Raw genomic sequence first — 23,756 nt, forward strand, 5'->3', positions numbered from 1 at the left:
TTGAGATTAATGGGGGGGGGGGGGGGGGGGGATGGTGGTGGGGGAATATATTTTTTTCCCTTTTTTATACCAGCACTCAATTTTACATATATTGCAGGAATCTTGATAATGTGACTGATGAGTGGGCAGGATTAGTGGCTAGAAAGATTTTCAATGTTTTTTTGTTAATTACTTTTGTCAAATTCAAGTTATTGCTTTGACCAACCATTGCAGGGAGGGGCACTAATAATGTTGTCGATGTATGTCAAATGTTAAGCATTCATTTTTCCCAAACCAAACTAAATTCTAAACTATTTTTAGACCAAACAAAAGTAGGTTGTAATGCTTCAGTAAAATCTACTTTAATACACTTTGAAACAAGAGTACAACAAAATAGAATATACTTCAAATGTTGAATATACAAACAGTTCAGTCTGAACACAAACTTCAGTATTTTCCCTCTTTAGATTAAAAAAATGAAATGTAGGTGTTGGCCAACGTGACAGGAAAAAAATGACCTTTTTTTTTTTAAGTGACCTGGCTGACTTGAAGACTGACATCACATTCATCACTTTGTACGCGTACATCCGTTAGCAATTGAAGAATTTGGTTATATACAGATTCCTATTGTTGTTGTTTTTTTATCTGTGACGTGGCAGTGTGCACTGGCTCAAAGTCAACCATTAGTTAGACAATAAAATAAAACTCAATGAACAGCTGGAAAATTGAGATTTTTTACGAAGCCCTCAAGTGTTTCTGATATCTGTTCACTTGAGAAGATTTGCTTCGATTACTACAGCCAACTTCACTTGAAGGATCAATTCATCTCGACACATTTCATGACAATTTGTTGACTCATTTTTAGTTCAATTGTCTCTTCAAAGTCAAATAAAAATAGATTAGCTTATTACATTGAGAAAAACCTGTGCTTTGTATCCAAAAACTCACAGCTGCTATTTTGTTTGCAAATGTTCGATCCTCTTGTGTCAGTAATACTGTGCTTGGTACAAGTTAGGAAAAAAAAAGAAGCTCAACTTACAGTTCATATATAGTACATGATGAAGGTCAAAAATTTTATTAAAGGCTGCCCCTGTTATTGTTAGCTCTGTAAACTATGTATAGTCACCATTTACATATAGATTGTTAGATATTCTCTTTTGGGACCCACGTAGCACAAGCACTCACACTCTCACACGCACACACACTTGATTTGCACAGTGACGCAAGTACAAATTGCTGGTTCAACAATAGCAAAAGAAACAAATTAAACAATCAGGCTTCTCCGTGTGTCTTGTTGCAGCTGTGCTGTCCTTTTTTTCCTTGGAACCAATCAGATGACGTTGGACTTGGGTTCGAATCGCTTGTGTAGTGTTTCAGAGTTTGCATTGACTTGCGGGTTCGGGCGTAGCGGTAGTGATCAGGATTGGCCCCTTTCAAGTCTGTGTGTGTTCCTATTTGCATGTGAGAGTTTCACTTGACAGGCTTGGCTGAAACGCTTCGTGCAGCAGGACTGGAAGGAGGACGTAAAAGAAAAAAAACGGCCTCCGGGAGCCGCTAAAGTCTGTCAAACTGCTGCTGGTTATCACAAAGTAAGAAAAATGGTTTCCTGTACAAAGCGACTCACTTGAGTGGACAAAGTGGGGTCGGTTGGTGGGTCTCAACACTCGGGCTCTTCTGTCTTTATCACCTCGAGGGTCTCCAGTTTAGTCGGCGCGTCTGACGGGACGCTTTTGGCCGTCTCTTGATTCTGCGGGACGGTGAGCGTCACGGGCACCTGCACCACTTGGACCCCGGCGGCCTTGAGCTCGTCCCCTCCCAACACCAGCTCCGAGCCGCTAAAAAGGCCGCCGATCAGGTGAGGCTGCGCCGTGGCGGGCGCCGCTGCGCTCCCCGACTGCGCCGCCGCCGTCGTCTGTTGTTGTGCCTGCGCGGGGAGCGACAGTCTCATCACCTGCGCTCCCGAGGCCATGCCGACCGAGGCCAGGGTCTGCATCGTCAGGGGGCTTCCCAGGAGGCTGATGCCGGCCGTCTGGGCGCCGGGCTTGGCGCCCGCGGGGGGCTGCAACTGGCACTGAGCCAACTGATGAGCTGGGATGGTGATGATCTTGGCCAGCTGGACGGTGATCTTCTCGCCGTTCTCTGCCGTGGCCGGGACCATGGTGGGGATCGTCTGGATCACAACCTAGCAACAAACAATTAAACTTTCACGCCAATGTGGTATTTTATGGAATAGTCAAAATTGAAATGTGTGAAATATGAATAGTTGGCTCTCTGGAGTGCTGGGTTTGTAACTGCCGCAGCATGCATGCTCATTTCTGTTCATTTATATTAGCATGAAGCTAGCGGACTCCTTGTGCATGAATCCTCATGCTTGGTAATGAAATGCTGGCTTCAGGAGGAGAAATTTAAAAAATAAAAATAATAATAATGAGGGATGGCCAAGTACCGATACCAGGCCACAGTTCACAGTATCGGTACTCGCGACGGGTATCTGTACTCGCGACGGGTATCGATACTCGTATCGGCCCACGCTCTTGTGGCTTGCTCTAAAAATAGAATGGTGCTGTTTGCGGCCCCCGCAGACGCATTTGTAATGACCGGAGAATGTGAAACAGGAAATGGAAATACAGAGCAGCTTTCCAAATTAACTCATTCACTGCCATTGACGGCTATAGTCGTCAAAAATTCATTTTAACTGTTGCAATTAGTTTAACATTTTTTCCACTTTTGTTAACAAGCGTGTGAAAACTTATTATTTTTTTTTTGTTCATTGTTTTTTATTGTAACAAATATAAAATTTGTGATTTATCGTGAGTTAACAATTGAAGTCATGCGATTAATTATAATTAAAAATTGTAATCGCCTGACGTGATAAAAAAAAAAGATTACTAAAAATTAGGGCCGTTAGGCGATTATTTTTTTTTAATCGTAATTAATCGCATGAAATCACTAATTTAACTCACGATTAAGCACACATTTTTATAACTGTTATAAATGTACAATAAAACAATTCTAGGTTTTCATACTCTTAACAAAAGTGAAAAAAAAGTTAAAACTAATAGAAATAGTTCAAATGAATTTTTGTCAATGGCAGTGAATGAGTTAAAACAATGGATTTCAAAACAAGATATAATTAAGCATCACACACTAAACAGCTTGAGGAATTCTTAACATGGTAGATATTACTAAATGACTTGAAGCACTATTGTATTGAATTGAATTCTTTACACTTTATTCTTTAAAAATAAATTTTACAACCACATATAATTGGGACTTTTTTTGGGGGGGCATTGGATAATTTGTTTCAACTTATTTATCAATTTAAAAAAAATCTTTTTATTGTGTGCTCTATGCAAATTGACTGATGAGCAAATTGAAAAAATATAACTGCCATTAATTTCATTCAATTTTAAGGAAATTTGCTGTAGTTGGGATATGTCTTTTTTATTATCTGTCAATGCATCATAATGGTATCAGCACTTGGTATAGATGAGTACTGAAGATTTGAGTCTCAGTATAAAAAAAGTGGTATCAAACACCCCTAATAATAATAATAATAATGAGTCTCACACTTAATAGTTGTACTCATTTAGTTTAGATTTGGGGCACCCTTAGCTCCGCCCCTATTTGTCATTGGTAACAAAATTGTTACTTGGCTCACTTGTGTCAGGCCGAATCACAGACATGCTGTTCATGACTGTTTTAATTTGTGGCCAAATGGCACACGTCTTGAAGCAAATGAAGAGGGCTCAAAAGGTCGCAGAGAGGTCAACGCACCTTCTGCTGAGAGTTGGCGGCTCCAGCAGCAGGACCGAGAGCGGAAGCACTGGACAGGAGGGTGGTATGGGCGGTTGCCCCCGTCCTCACCGCCGACTGCTGCACGGCAACAGTCGAGATCTTCTGGCCTAACGATGTCATAACGACCGGCACCTGCATGGCCACTCGCACCGTCCTGCAAGCAATTGATAGGGGAGCACTGACGACGCCGATTGCAAAAATCTTTTCAACTGTCGGCGTCCTTTCCTGAAGGCCAGTTCACCTCACCTGGGCCCGGACGCATTGGTAAGGAGCGTCGCTTGTTGAAGTTGGGTCCCGTCCGCCGAGGCGGTCGGCGCGACCTTGTTGCCTGTGGCAACAGGCGACTGAGTCACATTGCTTCTGTTGGCGCCACGTAGGATGTTGGGCTTCCTGTAAGACAGCTGGGAGCTCTTCCTCAAGGAGAGATCGGCGCCCTTTAGCATGACATCTGGCGGCTGCAGGATGCGCTGGTAGGACGTCTCCGAGCGCATGGGCACGTCGGCCATCGACACGTCCGTCTTGTCGTCGTCAATTATCACCAGGTTTTTGGGCATTTCTTTAAACTGGTAAACCAGACGCTGGCCCTCCACTTTGGCAAGGATGCCACGCTGGTAGTAATATCTAGAAAAGGACAACATCGATGTCGACAAAATGGAGGTGCGGCTTGCATCAAATGGTGGGCGGGCTTCCTTACCTGAGCGCTCGTCCCATTGTCTCATAGTTCATGTCTGGCTTGTTCTTGTGTTTGCCCCATAGCTTCGACACGGCCTTGGAGTCCACCAGCTTGAAGATGCCTTTCTCCCTCTGCGTCCACTTAATGTACCTGGGACACGTGTTTTTGTCCTGCAAGAGGTCCAACAGGAACTCCCATAAGTAGATGGTGCTTCCTGCTGGACATCGAGTCAGTCAAATGTTCATCTGGGCCTTGCTCTCATATGCCTTCCATTGACACAACACATTACCTTTGCCTTCTCTCGACTTCTTTCTCAGACCGAGATCAACTGAGCCGTTAGAATACGACTGATGCGTTTTTAGTTTGCGTCCAGCTAGAAACAAGAGAAACATGAATGAATAGAAGAGTTGAAAGCCAGCAATTGCATGTAGATCTTAAATGACACAAATCCAACATGGCCGTGTTCACATGGAATAACTCGCAAGTGCAGCTATTGTAATTGCCTGTAAATAATTCAGCGCCGTCAACAAGACCGAAGTAAACAACATATTCTGCTTGTGTGCAGGATTTGTGAAATATTGGTCATTTTAAAAGGGGAAGTCAACCTTAAACATTTCTTGACAATATGTGACCACACGGGTCTAAACATGATGACATTCTAATTAATATTACATTTCTGGAATATAAATTATGAAGCAAAACCCTGCCGTTTTTTTATCCATCTCATGGGGGCGGCCATTTTGCCACTTGCTGTCAACTGAAAATGACATCACAGTTCCTCAGGGCTCAAGCAACGACCAATCACAGCTCACTTGTTTTCTGAAGCTGAGCTGTGATTGGTTGTTACCTGAGACCTGAGCAACTGTCATGTCTTTCACTAGACAGCAAGTGGCAAAATGGCCGACATCTGATAATGATAAAACTTTTTGCTGCTTAGATCATATTCCACTAACACAATATTAATCAGAATACCATATTTAGAGTAGCGGGGCTGCATAGAACACATTGTCAAAATTTTGGGAGGGGGTTGACGTCCCCTTTAAAAAAAACATGACTGCTCATGCGGACAACCAATTGAACTGAAACCACCCCTATGCGCCCTCATCAAAAGTTTACAAAATACATGCCCTTGAATGTTTAGCCTGATAACACACATGAAATGCTTATTATGGGTCAGTTTCCACACCCGTGACTTGGTAGATTACAATTGTTGTCTGTGTATAATGAAATATTCACTGACTTTCTAAGCACTTTCGAGACCCCTGCACATTACGTCAAACTCTGCATCGGCTTTGCCAGTTACTGAGCCATGGCAAAAGCAAAAGAACTGGCCAAAGGACATGCAAGGAAAGTTAGTTGACGTGAAAAGACATCAAAATATTTGGAAAAGCCAATCAGTCAACTTATAAAGAACTGGAAAATGACTGGTGCTATTGTTATCAAGCTCGGGATGCAAAGAAGCAACTTCAGCTGAAATACTCATGTTGACTTTAAAGAATGTTACATATAATAATTCTGCCAGGGTACTAAACTTGTGAACACAAAGGTAAATAATGCAAATAGTGAACATTACATAATGTTGAGTTGGCCTGGTCTGACTACCTACTATGCGATACATACTTTTAACCTTAAAGGATCCTCCTTTTGGCTGACGTATATGCTACTATAACTCATTTCCGTTTTTTTAACTGTACGATTGGGCTGTGTATTTTATTTTCTCTTTGGACGCATTGATTTGCTGTTCATGGTCGTTTCCTCTCTGCTCTAATTAATGTGGTTCTAGCAATACTTCAGTGACAATTGTGTCAATTATTTATTCTGGCACATTTACATCAATCTCAACAATTTAGTGTTAGTTTATTTTACCTTGACTCGGCTCCTACGTGGCTTTACACTGAACATCTTCAGTGGAGAGCAAGGTTTGATTTACAACAATTGTTTGTATGACACCAAAGAATTACTATGTGACATGAAATTGGACTCACAACTTGTAATGTGAATCCAATTATATCAAGGCTTGTTGTGCAAATTGAGCCACACAGTATAAATTCAACCTGATCCTGAACACGCCCATGCTATGTGTAAAAATTGACCACTAGGAGGTGCTATTGGGGTATTTCTAGACCACAGTGAACAAAATTTTTGAACACTTTGGTGTTTGTCTGGCAAGATAAGACTTTTTGAGACAAATTGTTTCACTGCTTTGGTAGTGTGAACAGAATGCTTGTCATCTACCTCTCTTCTTCCTGACAGGCTCATGATCCTGTTCCGTTTCCGGCTCCTCTATCGAGGTGCCTAAATCTTCGTCATCATCGTCAACATCATCATCGTCATCACAGTCCTCCGTTGATATCTCGACCTCCGTCTCTGCGATGTCCGGACGCATGGCAGCATGGAGGAATTCTGGTGTTGCTACATATGGAGGGACAAAAGCTTCTAAGACAGTGACAGAGGTAAAGAGAAATAAATCGATGAGAGATGTGTGAACTATCCAGTATGACCTTATGCTAGAAATTACAATTACAGTACTTCGGCTGAAAATTACATTTCTGCACCATAGATTTATACCGTAATTTCTGGACTACAAGGCGCAACTGACTATAAGCCGCTAAATTTGGGGAATACTTGAGTTTGTTACACAAATAATTCACACCCGATTGTAAGCCGCAGGTGTTTTAATGTTACTGTACAGGGTTCCCGCTACTTTATTTTCCATAATGAAGGCGCAAATTGTCTCGCTCTCATCCTACTGTATTTCGGTTCACTTGGTTTGTTTTGCTCTGTCTGTCGCTCTTGCGTTTCCTTTATAGTGCGCCCCCTTGTGATCTGATGGATAAGATGCACCTTTATAGTAGCCGCAGGGACAATTGCAAGTGAAAAAAGTAGCGGCATATAGTCCAGAAATTACTTTATGTGTGTGTATATCCTTGCACATTGTTCTTAACCTTGAAACTAGGGATGCACGATAATGCTATTTTTTGACCGATAAACCACTAATTTAGAAAGTGCCAATGTTGATAACCGATAAGTATGCCGATAATTGTTTGCAAAATTAACTTGAATACAAATATACTTTCAAGTCCTACTATAAGTCTAGCATGTACAAATACATTGGAACATTGTGTAAAGCGCCATGAGGTTGAATTTTATCAGGGATGTGATTTGACCAAAGTGAAATTATCTGAAAATTTAGCCGGGGGTCTGGGGGCCGCTGGCACCCAGCTAGGTCCAGAGCTCATGGGTTTTCCGTGTTTTTAAGTACTTTCAATGCACTCACATGACAAAGAAATAGACAAAACAACAGCATGAATTTTCAATGTATATTGAACTATCCCATATAAAATGGCAGTTTTAGTCAACTCAAAATCAGTCACATTCAAAAACATTGGACTGCCTTTGCTTTTAAAAACTATCACTGAGAATATCATCATATCTAACTAATGTGATTACTAAGTTAACACATAAATAATGTTGAAGAGTTCAAATTTCATGAACAAATAATTGTATCATGACCAAATGAAAAGTAACTCATATTAGAGCATACCACAAATGTCTTTGTTATAGCAGAAGATGTTATCTGTCGGAGTCATGTGCATACACAATGAAATACAAAAAAAAAAAATAAAAATCAGATTTTTTTTTTGGGGGGGAGATAAAAAAAAAAAAGCGGAATTCCGCGAATTAGCGGAAAAATCACATCCCTGTTTTATTGATATTTCTGCTTCAAATACAACCGGTTACTCATTTTGAGTTTGCCAAAAGTCATCTTTTAAAAATGCAACAACAACAAAAAAAACTGGGAGAATAACATTTTGGGGAGACACAGTAACAACAGTAACAGTCGCCATGATGCATCTTCTGTGAACACGAAGTCGAGTGCATTATGACGTCACAAATATGCGACACTACCATAGGAGAGGGGAGGTTGGGCACAATTTTAACAGATGGACAAATCGGGAGATTTCTGTATTATCTGCTTTATCTGTTTGACGTCAAATTGGCTGATAATTGCCGATATTATCGTGCATCCCTACTCGAAACCTCACGCTGATACCATTGGAAACTGAGGTCCCTCTGTATATCTCAAACTTCCATGATTCTCCAATGATGATACTGAAGAAGTTTGACATTATGGCTAAGAATATTACAGAAAATACACTATTAACTTGTATAAACAGCAAAAAACTAAAACTAAACCTGATTGGAACTCCAAAATTAGGTTAAAATAAAATTGATATCTTACCTGGACTGCAGTCTTCTCTTATACTGGATGGTGAGTCCATGTGAAGCAGAGCCTCTGCAGCTTCAAAGGTTTTGTCAGAGTTGTGTACATTGGTGCCATGGACAGAAGCCTCGACTGGAAAAACAAGAACACAAACTATCAACAAAAATATCGGGAAATATTCATTTGTGAATTTGCTGTTGAAAAAGATTGGACTAGAATACTTCAGGCAAGCCATAAATTATTAAATAGCACCCCCTACAGATCAGTTTGCTGCTTTTTTAAAGGCAAAAGTGTCATGGCATGGCAACCAAGACCAACAACTTCAAGTTCATCTAGTTTGTGAAAAATAGCATCACACTGACAAAGTAACAAAGCTAATAATCTACATCAGTGAGAAATCATCAATGTGTGTAGTACTGACACTTAAGACTTATTTGATCAATTTGATTTAGTTTTAACACTCACCTTTGTATATCTTTATGAATGTTTGTTTTCTCCTTCAGTAATGCTAAATGTATTATATTTAAGGATTAACTATAAGAAAACTCAAGTCTTTGTAAAATAATGGAGAATGGAACAAGGGATTAAAAACAAACAGTTCAACCACAAATGCTGCCTTCCAACATTAACCCCCCCCACCCCTGCCTCAGAACACACACATTTCAGGAATCTATTTTTTCTTGATAGTTACGACTTTCCATTAAGATAAAGAATTGTCTAGAGAAAAAACATTTGCTGTGATCGTGTCTGGGTTCCCGAGGAGAGAAAAAAAAATCACGAGCACCTGCTGTTGTCAATCAATGGTGGGCAACCCGAGACCCTGTCACTGTCTGCTCTCCATGTTTGGCAATTGCACTGAAGCAATAGGTACTGCATGGGTCTATCTTTAGATTGACTCACTCATTCGCCCAGCCCCAAAACACACAGAACATGACGTTAGGAGTCCACAATATGCCCAAGCACAGGGGAAACAAACTGTAAATTAAAAACAAAAAATTGGTAGGGATGCTTTAGAGTTTCAGCTCAATGCGCCATACTAAGTAATTTAACAACCTTTACACGCTGGAGCTATATTCCCAATAACATGTAAAAAGGCAAAGCTATATTCATTTATTACAATTTTCAATAAATCTTTGAGCAATTAAGATAGTAATGGTTTATAAATCGAATCGTTTATAACAATTTAATCCGTAACAGCGCCAGGAATAGCGCCGTGTTTGACAAAAAAGTAGTGCTGCAAATGACTTCCGTGTTTACACTCCTATTCCTTTCCCTCCAGTTCTCTTCAAATAAGCGTACAAATCCTGCTGTCACTCAACAAACACAGCTCCAACCATTGGATAAAGCCTCAACTCTAGAGCTGCCCACAGTGACGTCAAAACTGCGTAGCCAATGACGTTTTCAACAAAGCCGAACGCCATTTGGCTGGAGGCATGTCAATCAAAATACGAACACCTCCTCCTTTCAGACAACGCTTCCGCCATCAAAATAGGACTTAAAACGTTGACAAATTCGATTAACGAAACGGTTTTGACGTTGCTTTTTTGCAAAATACGTATTAAAATTTGACGCACTCAGGATAACACCAAAATATTTAGTCGGCGCGGTCTGACTTAAAGCCGCGCTTCACACCGACTAAAGGGAGGAAAGGAGAGGGAGGCCGCCCCACGCTGCGACCACAGGCTATACAAGACGATAACGGAAACAATAGAAACATTAAAATATACATCCAAAATAATAAAAAGCCGTTCAATGTCCCAGGTAACAGAATTCGCACCAAACGACAAGATTTCTATCACCATAGATCAGAATGATTTTTAAAAAGACATTTACATCGCATTACCACAACTAATCTACTCTTGAAAAGTCATATACGGTGAAAAACGAAAACATTATTGGTCCTCAGAGTTGAAAAGGCAACACATGCCTGAATGTGGCGAATTTCAACTAGTAAAACTAAAACCACATGTCCTTCCAGCCAGACAGCGTGGCAAAGACGTAGGAAAGACAACAGTTTTGCACTTCCTGGTTTTCCAGAGCCGATCCGACACCCGTTATTCTCCAACACATTGCGGCTGAAATGTGCAGTTCCCCATGCAAAACAGCCATAATGCACACTAATTGCTAAACATGCAGACCGGTGTGCTCTGTGTACGTTTTCCTCTAAACGGGCTTATAGAAGTCGCGGAACGTTAGCAGAGCAGCGCAGGTTGCTACCAAGGTGATCACTTCCTGATAGTCCTCCATTACTCCAGCAGCCTACTCCGCTGAGTTAGCGACCGCGGTCTAGGTTAACGCGAGGCTTGCATTACGGCAACACTCGGACTAGATTAACGGTACATAACAACACATTACCAGCTCTGATGAGTAGATCAAGCTGGTTTGCGTGCCCGTCACGTTGCGAAGTCGCCATGTTTCCCCTTGCTGAAGATTCACATTGACTTCTCACTGAATTGTACGGGAAGCAACTATCTCAAATCACTCCGCCGCTTGTAGGAAAGCGTCGAATTCAAATGGCCACGTAACGACACCACTGATGTATTCTTCCGCGGCCGACACAGGAAATCCTTCCGTTGCCATCGCTACTCACGTAAAGACGTCAACTAAAGCTACAGCGAGGAAGCTTTTTAACACCATCGTACAAACACGCAGTTTTACAATGAACTTTTCTGCAAAGCAAATTACACTCTTTTGTAAATGTGTTTCTTTTGCAAGGTTTTACGATTTGGTTGCATTCTTGAAAATTAAATAAACCCTCCTGGCCTCCTACCCAAAAAGAATCGATAAATAAATAAAATGCGTATATAGTTGTATATTTTGATTTGCACTCCACACAAAAACAGATGCACACATGCAGAGATACCAAATTAAAAATGTGAATAAGAAGAAGAAGCAAACAGTGCTGCATCTTTTGAGCTAGTGGTGGGCGTGCTTTGCTCAAAGGCACTTTGACTGTAGTCAGAAAGTAAACTAGCATCACTCGGACAACTACTTTTATTATCATATTTTGGGATGTGGGAGGATGCCAAAGTCGCCGAAAAAAAACTATACAGTACACGCAAAGAAAAACATGCCAACTTTACACAGAAAGGTCACAGCAAGTGTTTCAAACACCAAAACTCAAAACTGCTAGGCAGCCACACAAGCCACTCTTCCAACTTGCTGGTGGTACATACAGTTGTAATAAAACAAACAAAAACAAACCACCATAAGATGTTCCCAACTGTGTTTCTCATTTGAATTGTTGTAATCTATATCACACCTTCTAAAAGGTAACTATTTAACAAATCTGTTCAAATTAAAAACAAAAACATTTCCACATACCTCTAATAACATCGAAGTTGACAAATAATTTTTAATATAAGACTTAATCCATGCATCTATTTTTTTTTTACAGTGCTTATCTTATTTGTAGTTCAAAAGAGCTTCAGTCCATCCTAGCTGGCTGGTGAAAGGCAAGGTACACCCTAGAATGATCTCTAGTCAAAAACAAAACTTAATTTGGTCACATTCACACCTTTGGCTATATCACTCGTTTGTAGACTTTGGGAGAAGGCTAGGTACCAGGAGAGAATCCACACAAGCTCCACACAGAAGGCCCAGATTGACTCTTCTACTATGCTTAGCAGTAATTGATCCAACTTTTTAAGTACTGCAACTACCGTACATGCGCATGACAAGTTTGACAACTGCGCGAAATGGGTATGGTTAAAAAAAACTATTACTAGACACCTTGTCCACAAGATGGCAGTGTGTATCTGTAATGATTAATGATGGGAGTAAATCAAATACGATATTACCAAAATGCACATATTGTGTTCAAGTACAGTATGATGCAATATCCATTCAATAAATGTAAACTTGAAATTTATTTATTTTATTTTATTTTTTGCATCTTTTTATTGGACAATGCTGAAGAAATCCCCCTTTGGTACAGTAGTTAGTTTACAGTTAATGTAATAGTTTAAAATAACTCATCTTATAGCCACTGATGTCTAAACCGCAGTACCGGTAGTCTGATGGCCCCTGGGGCTGGCATAAGTGCTCCCGGTACGGGTATGGTAGGTTGAAGAGCACAAGCTCTCAGCTCCGTGAGGTTACCAAGTGGGAGTGGATTTCAGTGGCGACCTGTGATGCTCTGGTAAACTCCATGTCCAGGAGGGTTAAGGCAGTGCGGGGAATTAATGGTGGCTTTACAAAACATTGATATTTGAAGCCCAATTTGTTTATTATCACTTAGGGGTGTACTCACGTTTGTTGCTAGTGGGTTTAGACATTCATGGCTGTCTAGTCATTTTGAGATCGACAGTAAATTTACACTGTTATACAACCAGTAGAAGAACGTCTGACATTGTAGTAAGGTGTCTTTTCTTCAGAGTTTGGACGGACAACAACAATTACTTTCAACACAACAGGGCAGGGTAAACAAGTCTTGGGTGTTAGATTTCATACAGTGCTAAAAATTGACAATCATTCCATAATTTAAAAGTTAGGAAGTTTTTTCAAGTCACATTGTTTTCACAAAATTCACTTAAAGATGTCTTGAGTAAAAGTAAATTGACTTTTTATACAAATTGCAGTTTGCATCTATTTTTGTAAGAAATTCATTCAATTAGGTACAGGATACATCTACACAATTTGAACAGTATAAAACTGCATGAGTAAGTGTTTGTGCGTGGGAAGGGAATTTAGCCAGGAGGAGGTAGGAAAAATGACTATTTAAATAATTAATTTAACTAAAAAAAGGTAAATTTACAAGAGGAGAATGATGACCAAATCTACAACTGTAAAGTGTATGTTTAGTACACATTTTACAGTTATGTCAATGATAATTTACTGCATTAGCCCAACAAAAATATTGCAGTCGAAATAAGAAGCATGATTATGCAAAGATTTTAAAATTAAGTGTTTATTTACACACTAATAGTACTCCTAATAATTAATTTTTTGGGGTTTTTGCTTCAAAAGTGTTTCACCCAACTGAAGTAGCTTTGATGTACTTCAGCTACTTGGACATGGATCATGATAAACCGATTACAAATTCGTCCCGACACCTTCAAGTCCACAATGTCTACACAAAGGCACGTGAGGCTGAAGGCATGAACTGTATTAAAAGTGCTAATTTTACATCAAAAATACGTACCGGTATTTATGCTCAAGCTACCCTAACAAACTTGCTCTCACCGTAAAATTTGAAGTGTTACAAGTGACAATATCCATCCATTCATCCATCCATTTTCAGAACCCCTTATCCAGTTATTTTGAATACCTGTATATAGTACAAAATTAAACTTAGAGGAATTTTATTTTCAAATTACCTGTCAACCAGTGGACATGTAGGGAGACACACTGTCAACCTCCGTTTGAGGATGCCCCAGTGGTGTTTAATCAGGTTTAGGTCTAGAGACATGCTTGGCCAGTCCATCACCTGTATCCTCACCTTCTTTAGCAAGGTGGAGGTGTGTTTGGAGTCGTTATCATGTTGGAATACTGCCCTGTGGAACAGCTTCCAGAAATCATGCTCTTTCCAGTATGTCACAGCACCTGTTGACATTCATGATTCCCTCAATAAATTGGAGCTCCCCAGAGCGCGGCAGCCACTAGACCATGACACTTCCACTACCATGCTTGACTATACGCAAGTCACACTTCTCACTACTTCTCACCTGGTTGCCGCTACGTAAGTTTGACACCATCTGAACCAAAATAAGTTTATCTTGGTCTCATCAGACCACAGGACATGGATCCAGTAGTCCATGCACTAAGTCTGCTTGTTTTCAGCAAACTGCTTACAGACTTTTTTTGTGCATCATCGTCTTTTAATAGCCTTGGCCATCTGTATGTAGAGCAAAAGTTTTTTTGTTTCCAGATCTTCAGACTTCTTTGCCAGAGTGTGAGAGCTGTAATATTAATTTTAACACACCTGCTCCCTATTCATACTTGAGAACTTGTAAGACTAGCCAGTCACATAACATTGGGGAGGGAAAAAGACTAACTGTGCTGAATTTGGACATTTTCACTTAGTGGTGTACCCATTTTTGTTGCCAGAGGTTTAGTTGGCTGTATTTTGAGGGCACAATACATTTACAGTACACTGTTATAAAACCTGAACACTGACTATTTTTTTACTATTTCAAAGTGTAATTTCTTCAGCGTTGTCCCATGAAAATTGAAAAGATATAATTAAATATCTACAGAAATGAGAGGGCCGCATTCACTTTTGTGAGATATTAATGAGAGCAAATAATCGGAAATGTGTCACTTGACCTTTGCAGTCTAAATTCAGGTTTACTAGGACAGAGTTCAGTTGAAAGAAATTAAACAATAATGTTGTTAAAGTTACATGTCTCTCATAGAGTCTATCAAACCTGAGCATTTATTATATTTGTACATTATGACACTAAAACACAGTAGAGACTTTAGTTCTATTGGTATTGCAAGTACCATCAGAGGTGAACTTAAATGCAACTTATTCCCAATACAGAAGAATTGATGTCTCACCTGGCACTCTGTCTGACTCCACATCCTGCTCATTGCTCACTTCCTGCATTATGTAGGTTTCGTCGCCATACATGACCACCTGGGCTGAGTAACCAGGCTCCTCAGATATGATGGCACCAGGAACCTCCTCCACTATGACAGTTGGGGAGTTCTCAGCCTCTCTTCCATCCTCCACCTCTTCAACTTCACACTCACCCTCCAGGTCGCCCTCCATCTCCAGGTCCACATCAAACTCACCGTCCTGCTGGGACATTAGCAAGCAAGAAGATCAAAAATACTACACTAAGGGTTGTTGTTGTTTTGTTTCGTTTGTGTTTTCACTCAACCAACCTGCTGTGGGTCTTCCACAGCTGTGACATACTCCACCACTGCCCCACTACTGTCAACCAGTACCACCGAGGTCATGACTCATACTCCTTAGGGAGTGACAGTCACAGCCTGTGACTCCCCACAGCACCTCTGCTTGGTGGCTTCCACTACTGTAGTGAAAGGTAAGCCCTGGAAAGAGAAGACACAACTCAAAACATTTCTGAAATGGAATGAATTAACTCAAATAATCAAGTGAGATTTGCAAAACACAATCGTTTTCTGGAGTAGCTATACTAACTAACTAACGTAAGCAATCTGCAGCATTTTTTGCAGTTCAAGGCATGCAGGAGTTTCCTTCCTTTTGGCTTTTTCCTGCAGGAAGTGACTGTGTGCTATTGCAGACACTGTGAGCCGTTACAAACTGAACTCACAGAAACAAGTCATCCCCTAAAACAGACACAGCGTCCAGTTGTAGATCAGTGCAGGACAGACTGGCACCATTGGGAACAGTGACAGAGCGCCCTTAGTTTCTGTTACACGCCATCCTGTAGGTTATACTGCATTACAAATGACTCTCAAAATTCATGTCATGCCTTTCAATAAGATATTTCTGTAAGAATAAGGATTCTTTTTTTGTGTGCAGTAGTGATCATTAAATGATGCGATTTGATGACCGCAACAAAAATATCATACAAAACAGTGGTATTGGGAAATAATTCATACAAGTAGACATAGGAGGAGGGAAGCATTATGGGTCAGCTAAAAACTACAATTAAATTAAAAAAAATATGGTAAATAAATGGCACTTCATTTATAGTTTTTATAGGAATTCGGGACTTGGCTATGGAGCTCCCCCCAAAAAAAGACTTAAATTAATTGATCTTTGTGGGGCTTGACGTAATGTTTAAAACACATTATCTAATTGACAATATCGAAAATGGAAATGGTGCAGTTCATATGGCTCATTAAAACAAATAAATAATTTGACATAAGAAATTGCTATACAGTACAGTAGTTATGGATGACAAGATTCATTAAGTCATTCATTAAGTCCATTATACTTGTCAATAAGTGTGCTGATCTGCACCTGTCCTCACTATTCAAATTCTAAAATTCTGATAGCAGTAGTACTTCATGTAAAAAGACAGGCTCTTCTGATCGCTGCTTGGTGTCAAGCCGAAACCTTGTATCTCCAAAATCGTCAAAACGAGAAATGTAACTATGTTACAGGTTGGACTAGCAGCACACAGTGCACCTGTCCAAGACGGACAAAGACAAATATTCGGGCCAGTACAAGATAGATACAGTATACTGTACTTTGTTGTCAGGTACAATCAGAAATTTGCCTTGCATTAAAACAGCAGCATTGTCACACACATGCAATTCACTAGACGAGTGTTTCTCAATTGTGGTCCTCGGGGCCCACCATCCAGCCTGTTTTCTATGTCTCGATTCAAACGCAGGTGAGGATCTTTATCTGGGTTCTCCAGAGCTTGCTGATGAGCTGTCATTGGAATCAGCTGCGTGTCGAATAGGGAGACATGGAAAACAGGCTGGATGGTGGGCCCCGAGGACCAGGGTTGAGAAACACTGCACTAGACAACACAAACACAACACAGTACACAAACATTCACATTAAGACCGGCTACACCCATTGAGGTCTCACTGATGTTGTGAGGTTTTTAGAAAGCTCCTCATTTAGTTTTAGGACTGACTGATGCACAAAGGAGTAGGACTGTCTGAGCCTGACCCTGTTATAGCATGGCACACCGTACCAGTGCCCAGATGATAAGAGGGATCACATATTCATTGTTTAGAGAAACCCTGGTCCTCAAGTACCCCAGTTTTCCATGTCTCCCCACAAGCAACACATGTGTTTCAAACGATCAGCTAATCAAGCATGCTCATCATGAAACCTGATAACAATATTCAGCTGTGTTAGCTGGGGAGACATGGAAAATAAAGCTGGATAGGGGTACTCGAGTACCGTGTGCTGTGGAAACTGTGGTTTAGAGCATGGCTGAGGTCAGAGAAGATATTCTTAGCCAATCGCATAATGTTGTTGTGATAGGCGGTTTCAAACAGGACGTCAAAAGGTTGGGCCACAATCTTGGAGCAGATTTTAATCTTAGTCTTAGTTTGGATTTTACAGTGACTGTTAGGCATCTGAACCATACAACATTACAGTACTTCAGCACACTGAGGATGCAAGGGGTGAACAACAAGAAGGAGCACATGCTGTGTGGCCCCAGGCAACTGAGAAAATATTTTCTTTGTTTGGTCTTTTAACAAATGAAGTCAATGTAATGTTTTCATCATAGTGTTGAGTCAATCGTGCATAGGGTGACCAAATGTTCACTTTTGCCCGGACATGTTCACTTTTTTACATTCTGTCTGTTTTTTGAACAATTTCATGAAAATGCCCGTTTTTAATTGTGCGGCAAATGGAAGGCGGAGTGCATTTATTGCGACTGGGAGACCGCAAAGTTGATCACGAGAGGTGTAGGGGGGGGAAGAAAAGTGGGTTTTGTGTGGACATGTTGTTATTATTGTTCTATATTAACTACTTTATTTTTCTAAAAGAAAAAAGTAGGTCAGCGTTTTACATACCTCACTTTCTAAGCATTCAAATAAGGTTCTGAGCAGCAAAATATGGTCACCCTAATCATGACTCCCAAATATTTGAATGATTCCACCTCTTTTATACCAACATTATGAATGACAGCAGGAGTTACAGATATGGGTTTAGGGCTGAAAATCACTTAATGTTTTTGGGTGTTTAATTCCAGAGCTTTATTAGAGAAGAGAGAGAGAAAGAAAGAAAGAAAGAAAGTGAGCGAGAGAGAGAGAAGCTCTGTTCAGTATGTCACAGTATATGTTGGTTGTCATGTTTTCCTCAACACAGTGTAGCTCCCTCGTCCCGGCAGCACTCATGTCTATTTTCCAAAGACGACCTCTGACAACTTTGCTTGGCCATGGCAAGGCATGTTATGAATGGAACGTATCCTGTTTATAAAAAATCTTTTGGGGGTGTGAGGTGACAGTGATAGTTTTTTTCAGGTCAACGTGTGCTACATTTCACTCTGACTTCATGCTGAAAACCAGGTTTATGTACCTAGTGGTAAGTCCTAACAAATATAGATGGAATATTAAACATGCAGAGCACAGGTCCAAACAAAACAAACACATGGATAAGAGACCAGTAATACAGGCTGGACTTGCAAGTTGCATTGATTCGGGGATCACAGAACCTGCTTGACAACTGCTAACACAATGGTTCAAACCTCATTTCTCAGTTCAAACCCAATGGTCATAGGTTCACATGTATTTCAATTAGACACTTGCAGCAGAACAACCACTCATCCCTATATTGTCTTCTTGCTCATTTTCACTATGGAATCGTATTATCAACGTCAGCATTATTATATTTTGTACTCACCTCTCAGTTACCTTTACTGAATGGAAAACATTACTGAAAGATGTCAATTCTTAAATAAAATAAAATAAAAATAATTTGGTAATCCTCTTGCTCAAGACAGCTACACAGTCTAGCGGGGTCTTGCTAGCAGGGTGACATCATTATGATTCATAGAAACATTGAAAGGCCATCATATGTACTTACAAAATAGGTGGGGGCATCCTCGATATACTCGTTGTCCTTCCCACAGTCTGTCAGACTTTCCATACCTTCCTGTGTCCACCACACATCCCTCCATCTCCTCACTTTGCCTATGCTGTGTGCATGTGCTGGTGGAAGGAGCAGCTCACAACTCCATATAGCCCTGCCCTCATCACATGACGGGGCTGGAACCAACGCACACACAGTAGCCCAGTCACATGATTTTTCAACAACAGCCCCTTTGTTGCAAGTTACTCGGTCAACTGGCAAAGACACAACGCGCTGCCCTGTGCCCTGCACTAGTGCCCTCGTCCAATGCTCACAGACATGCAATGATGACACAGCAAGCGAATACTGTACAAGTTTGACCGCAGCCACCTACCTGATACTGTATAAATAGCTGCCCAGACAAATGTCACCATAATCATTTTTCAGGTCCCTTCATTCGGTTTATTCAGCACAGAATTTTTTTTTTTTTTAATTCAAGTCTAAGGTGTATACCGTATGGTGCCTCCAAACAGTGACTATGCTCCTAAGACAACATCCACCACTGTAACATCACGGTATTGCATCATGCCATTTACAAGAGATGATTAAAAAAATAATAATTACGTTACATGGTAAGGTCTAACGTTAACTTAAAAGTAAAACCTGATACGTTTGGGCTCTGCATTCGGCAGAATAAAACAAAGTAATTCCTTTTGGTTCAGGTCACTGGTGGAGCTCTATGTATGTATGTATGTATGTATGTATGTAGGTTTTCTTTTTAAATCTTAAATCTTTTTAAAGATTATTTCTTTTTAAACATTTAAACCACAAAAAAGGAAGCTGCCAGTCACTTCAACCTGTATTTGAATATACAGTGGCATAGGTAAATGGAGTGTATCCCAGCTGACTTTCAAAAGGTCAAAAGGAAGACTACAACCTTGGAATGATCAACGGTTAATCACGAGACAAAAATTACTATAAATTAATTTCCACAATATTTGCAGAGCCATTGTTTGTAACAAAAGGGGGAAAATAATAGCTGTTTTGATGACAGTCAATTCATTGTTTCGAAGGGTCAACCCTATTGATTAGGCAAATCCTCTGAATCGTGAATCGAATCTTGATGGCTGCGTTCATATGCAAGTACCTTCGACCTCAAAGTGCTGTGGAAAACCAGCGGTTCAACAAGACAGTACGGACACTCGAAACACAATACGCAATACCAACACAAAAACAGAAGTTAGAGGTCAACATCCCGAAGCTATAGACAGAGATAGGAGTTTGGCAGTTGTTGGCGTCGGCAGAGAGTGTGTAGCTACGTACTACGTAGCTATCACTTTTTATTTCATTGGGAGTAAGGAATATTAAGTTTACGTGTACTTTACTTTTTTAATACACAGCTGTCATGTTATTTTCTTTTGCAATCCACATGTACAAATAAGTTATTATTGGGCAAGTGTTTATGTACATTGTACAATTTCCTCGAGGAAAAAAATATTTAAGTTTACATGTGCATTAATTTTTGAGCATTATATACAACTTTCTTTTTTTGTACTACATTTGCACCAATAAGTCATGTGCAAATTTTTATTTTCAGATGTTTTACTCTGGAAAACAATATGTGCAGAAAACACAAAAGATAAATTGCAAACACCAGTTGTGCATAATCAACACAACATCCAGAAGAACCACCTGCAGCTCAGCTGAAGCCTATATGGCATGGTTGAAGAGTGTAGCACAATATACCGGTGGCGTGAAAGATGAGCTGGTCGATCATTTACAACAAATCATACAGAGGTTCACTCCGCAGTCCAGTTCTTTCGACCCTCCACAACATACAAACCCTGTTTCTGCTCACAATTAAAACTCAAACATCAATCTTCATCTCAAACAATCAGACCAGCAACAAAAAGTTGTCAATTCCAATTATGCATATTTACTTTCATTGATTTTGCTCCAATTCCTATGTCTCTTACCCTACTGTGTATCACAATGTCAGGGGAGGGTGTGGTTCACCCTCGACATACAGTAATCTAATTCTGAGTTTATGTCACAATTATGTCACAAGTCAAAAGGCGGTCTTACTCAATGAATACAAACTCTCCGCTAATTGAAAAGTATTAACTATTGGGTCGTTGTAATTTGATTTGTGAGGATTATTTTTTATTCCAAAATGTGATCAATGTAGTTTGACTACTATAACAATCTAGGCAAAATTGCAATATGAAGAGAAATTGGACGTAATTGGTCAATGAATGTCCTTACGAACAGCCACGAGGTTTTCCCTGTACAGACTTTTTACAGGCATTTTAATAGCCCGGCGACACATCAGGCTTTCCTTGCCCCCTGATCGGGGCTATATAGCATGTACAAATACATTCAACCATTGCGTAAAGCAACATGAAGCTGAATTGTATTGCTATCTTTGCTTTAAAGACAACCAGTAACTCATTTTGAGTTTGCTAAAACATGTTTTAAAAATGCAACAAAAAACTGTGAAGGTAACATTTTGGTGAGTGTTGGGGATTTTTTAGCAGTTAGGCAAGATGAATAAAAAAGTATGGAAAACAATTTGTCTTTTGGGTTTCTTTGTATTTGAAGTTTCAAATATACACAAGTCTTACAGTGCAGTCAGTCTACAAGAAGTGATCTGTGAGAGTGTGCGGCGTGCAGTAAATTATCATGTGAAGATTTTTATGCAGCCTGGTTAGGTTTTGGGAGAACGGGAGGGCCAGCTAGACAGGAAAGCAGTCTGTTCCGAGCAGGCTTATCAGTCAAGGTTACTTTGATATTGCTTTATGTACAAGTGAAAAGCCCATTGTTAAAGAAAATACAGGTGTCCAGGAGATGGCAGGGGTTGAGGAGTTGGGCACAACTTGAGCAACAACCACAACAGCTAGATTAACGTGGCATGTGTATTATTATTGGCGGATTTCTTTATTATCTGGTTTATCTGTATGACGTCAAATTGGTCTATAATTTACGCTAATTATCGTCCACCGATATTATCGTACATCCCTATTTTACTCCAACGATCAAGGAGCCATGGAATTATAATTTTGTTTCCATCATGTTATGGTTGGAATATCCAACCACACAACAACTTTTAGACATGATTTTCTGAGAGCTTTGTATGCCAGTAGTCACAGGCAAAGCAGGCAATACGCCATTTGTTTTTAACGTATAAGGGGCGTTGCATTGCGGAAATAGGAACCAGAAATGCCCGGATGTTCGGAATTGTCCATCGTGCAAACCATCTCTTTAAAATGAAAAAAAAAAAAGAATTTCACAGCAACCAACTGGACAGTAGCATTAGAATTAGAACTAGAATAATACCATGACACCAAGATAAACGCATTTACCGAGCATCTAACACATTTCATTTCAAATATACAGCAGGATTATTTGGCATTGTTGAGATATGATGTGACGTATTTGCTTGGTCTTGGTTTTCAATCATTTTTGGGGGATACTCTGGGAGGATGACAGCCTCTCTCTGATTTCAGTGACTAAAAGTCTGACTTAATGGGCACTGGTTGTCATTCGCTGCAACTAAAGTGGAATATCATGTAAAAAAAATAATAAAAATAAATAAAAAGAGGGACGTGGTAGGATGATGCAGTTCCTCATCAGCGCTGTTGAATTACTGTGCTAACCAGTTCTACAGTTTTTTATTTACTTATGTATGCCCGGATGGCGATTAGATTGATACTCACTGCTAGTAAATTAGACACATCAACGTTTTGACTATGTCGAAAGAACGCAGAACCTGAACATGGATATAAACATGGCTGGCTAACGTTAGCTAGAGATGTTAGCCTCCTACTGAGCTGTCAAAAATAAAACGCACACACAAACAAATCAAATCACGTGGTTTAAAGTGCCTAATAATAAGTCAGCTCACTTACCGTCAATTTCTCCCCTTTTCGCCTCTCCTCTGGGTAGAGAACTCGACTTGCGCACAGCCGAAACGCGTTCACTGGTCAGCGTTGTGATCGGTGTTGTTGCTCAGGTAGTGAGCTCGTGTGTGGTGAGGGTGACGTTTGTTTGTGGACCAGTCGTAGTCCCGTGTTAGCTTTGGTTGTCCTTAGCCAAGAACGAGAGGAAGGGGAAGCTCCATGTAAGCGTAGCAAAGTAAATGAGCAATGAATCCGCTTGCGTTTCATTCAGCCGAGCAGAACCTCTCTCTGGTAGTTCATCGACTCCGTTTGTTCAGGCAAATAAACATGAGTGACGTCACACACAAGATCAGCCCACCACGTTTGCCTGGCTGATGTCAGTTTTCTCAGTGGTAGGAAGGAAGTAACGAATTACAAATATTTCGTTACCATACATAGACCCCGCCCCACCTCTCCCACAGGGTGTCTGTACTTTACTTGATTTTTTTTAATGCCGTCTTTTGCTCACCTTCATTTGAAAAGGCATATCTGACAACAATAAACAAAGCTACTTTCCATTCATTCCCCTCGTCAAAATAGGCTCGTTAATTTGAATATACATTTTTTGTTAGTCAGTTAATGGCAAAGATAAAGGAACCAATGTTTATGGAATAAAAGCCTGAAACTATTAGCCTACGCTAGTTTTTTTCTCTTCTCGGTAAACAGTAAGCACCGAGTAAACCTCAAAGCAATGTCCCCCCCCCCCACACACACACACACACGCAA

At 40.3% G+C, this 23,756-nt stretch overlaps 1 protein-coding gene across 14 annotated transcripts; it reads right to left on the reverse strand.

Annotated features, from left to right (window-relative positions):
• Nucleotides 1–322: 322 nt before the first annotated feature.
• Nucleotides 323–23,333, reverse strand: elf2b (E74-like factor 2b (ets domain transcription factor)). Of its 14 annotated transcripts, none has more exons than XM_077570595.1 (12): nucleotides 23,001–23,333; nucleotides 19,108–19,289; nucleotides 15,507–15,674; nucleotides 15,372–15,417; nucleotides 15,177–15,308; nucleotides 8,694–8,807; nucleotides 6,686–6,886; nucleotides 4,740–4,823; nucleotides 4,472–4,667; nucleotides 4,024–4,398; nucleotides 3,757–3,931; nucleotides 323–2,161 (listed from the first exon to the last, which is right to left on the reverse strand). In XM_077570595.1, the coding sequence occupies exons 3-12, from the start codon at nucleotides 15,579–15,581 to the stop codon at nucleotides 1,637–1,639; spliced, it is 1,923 nt and encodes a 640-aa protein (XP_077426721.1). In that variant the 5' UTR covers nucleotides 15,582–15,674; nucleotides 19,108–19,289; nucleotides 23,001–23,333; the 3' UTR covers nucleotides 323–1,636. The 14 variants fall into 14 exon arrangements, with proteins under 14 accessions (XP_077426721.1, XP_077426720.1, XP_077426718.1 ...); XM_077570594.1 differs by having other exon boundaries at nucleotides 15,372–15,420; XM_077570592.1 differs by having other exon boundaries at nucleotides 15,177–15,417.
• Nucleotides 23,334–23,756: the final 423 nt, after the last annotated feature.

The sequence above is a fragment of the Vanacampus margaritifer genome, chromosome 7 (assembly GCF_051991255.1).
Source record: "Vanacampus margaritifer isolate UIUO_Vmar chromosome 7, RoL_Vmar_1.0, whole genome shotgun sequence".
In the NCBI taxonomy this organism is placed as follows: Eukaryota; Metazoa; Chordata; class Actinopteri; order Syngnathiformes; family Syngnathidae; genus Vanacampus; species Vanacampus margaritifer.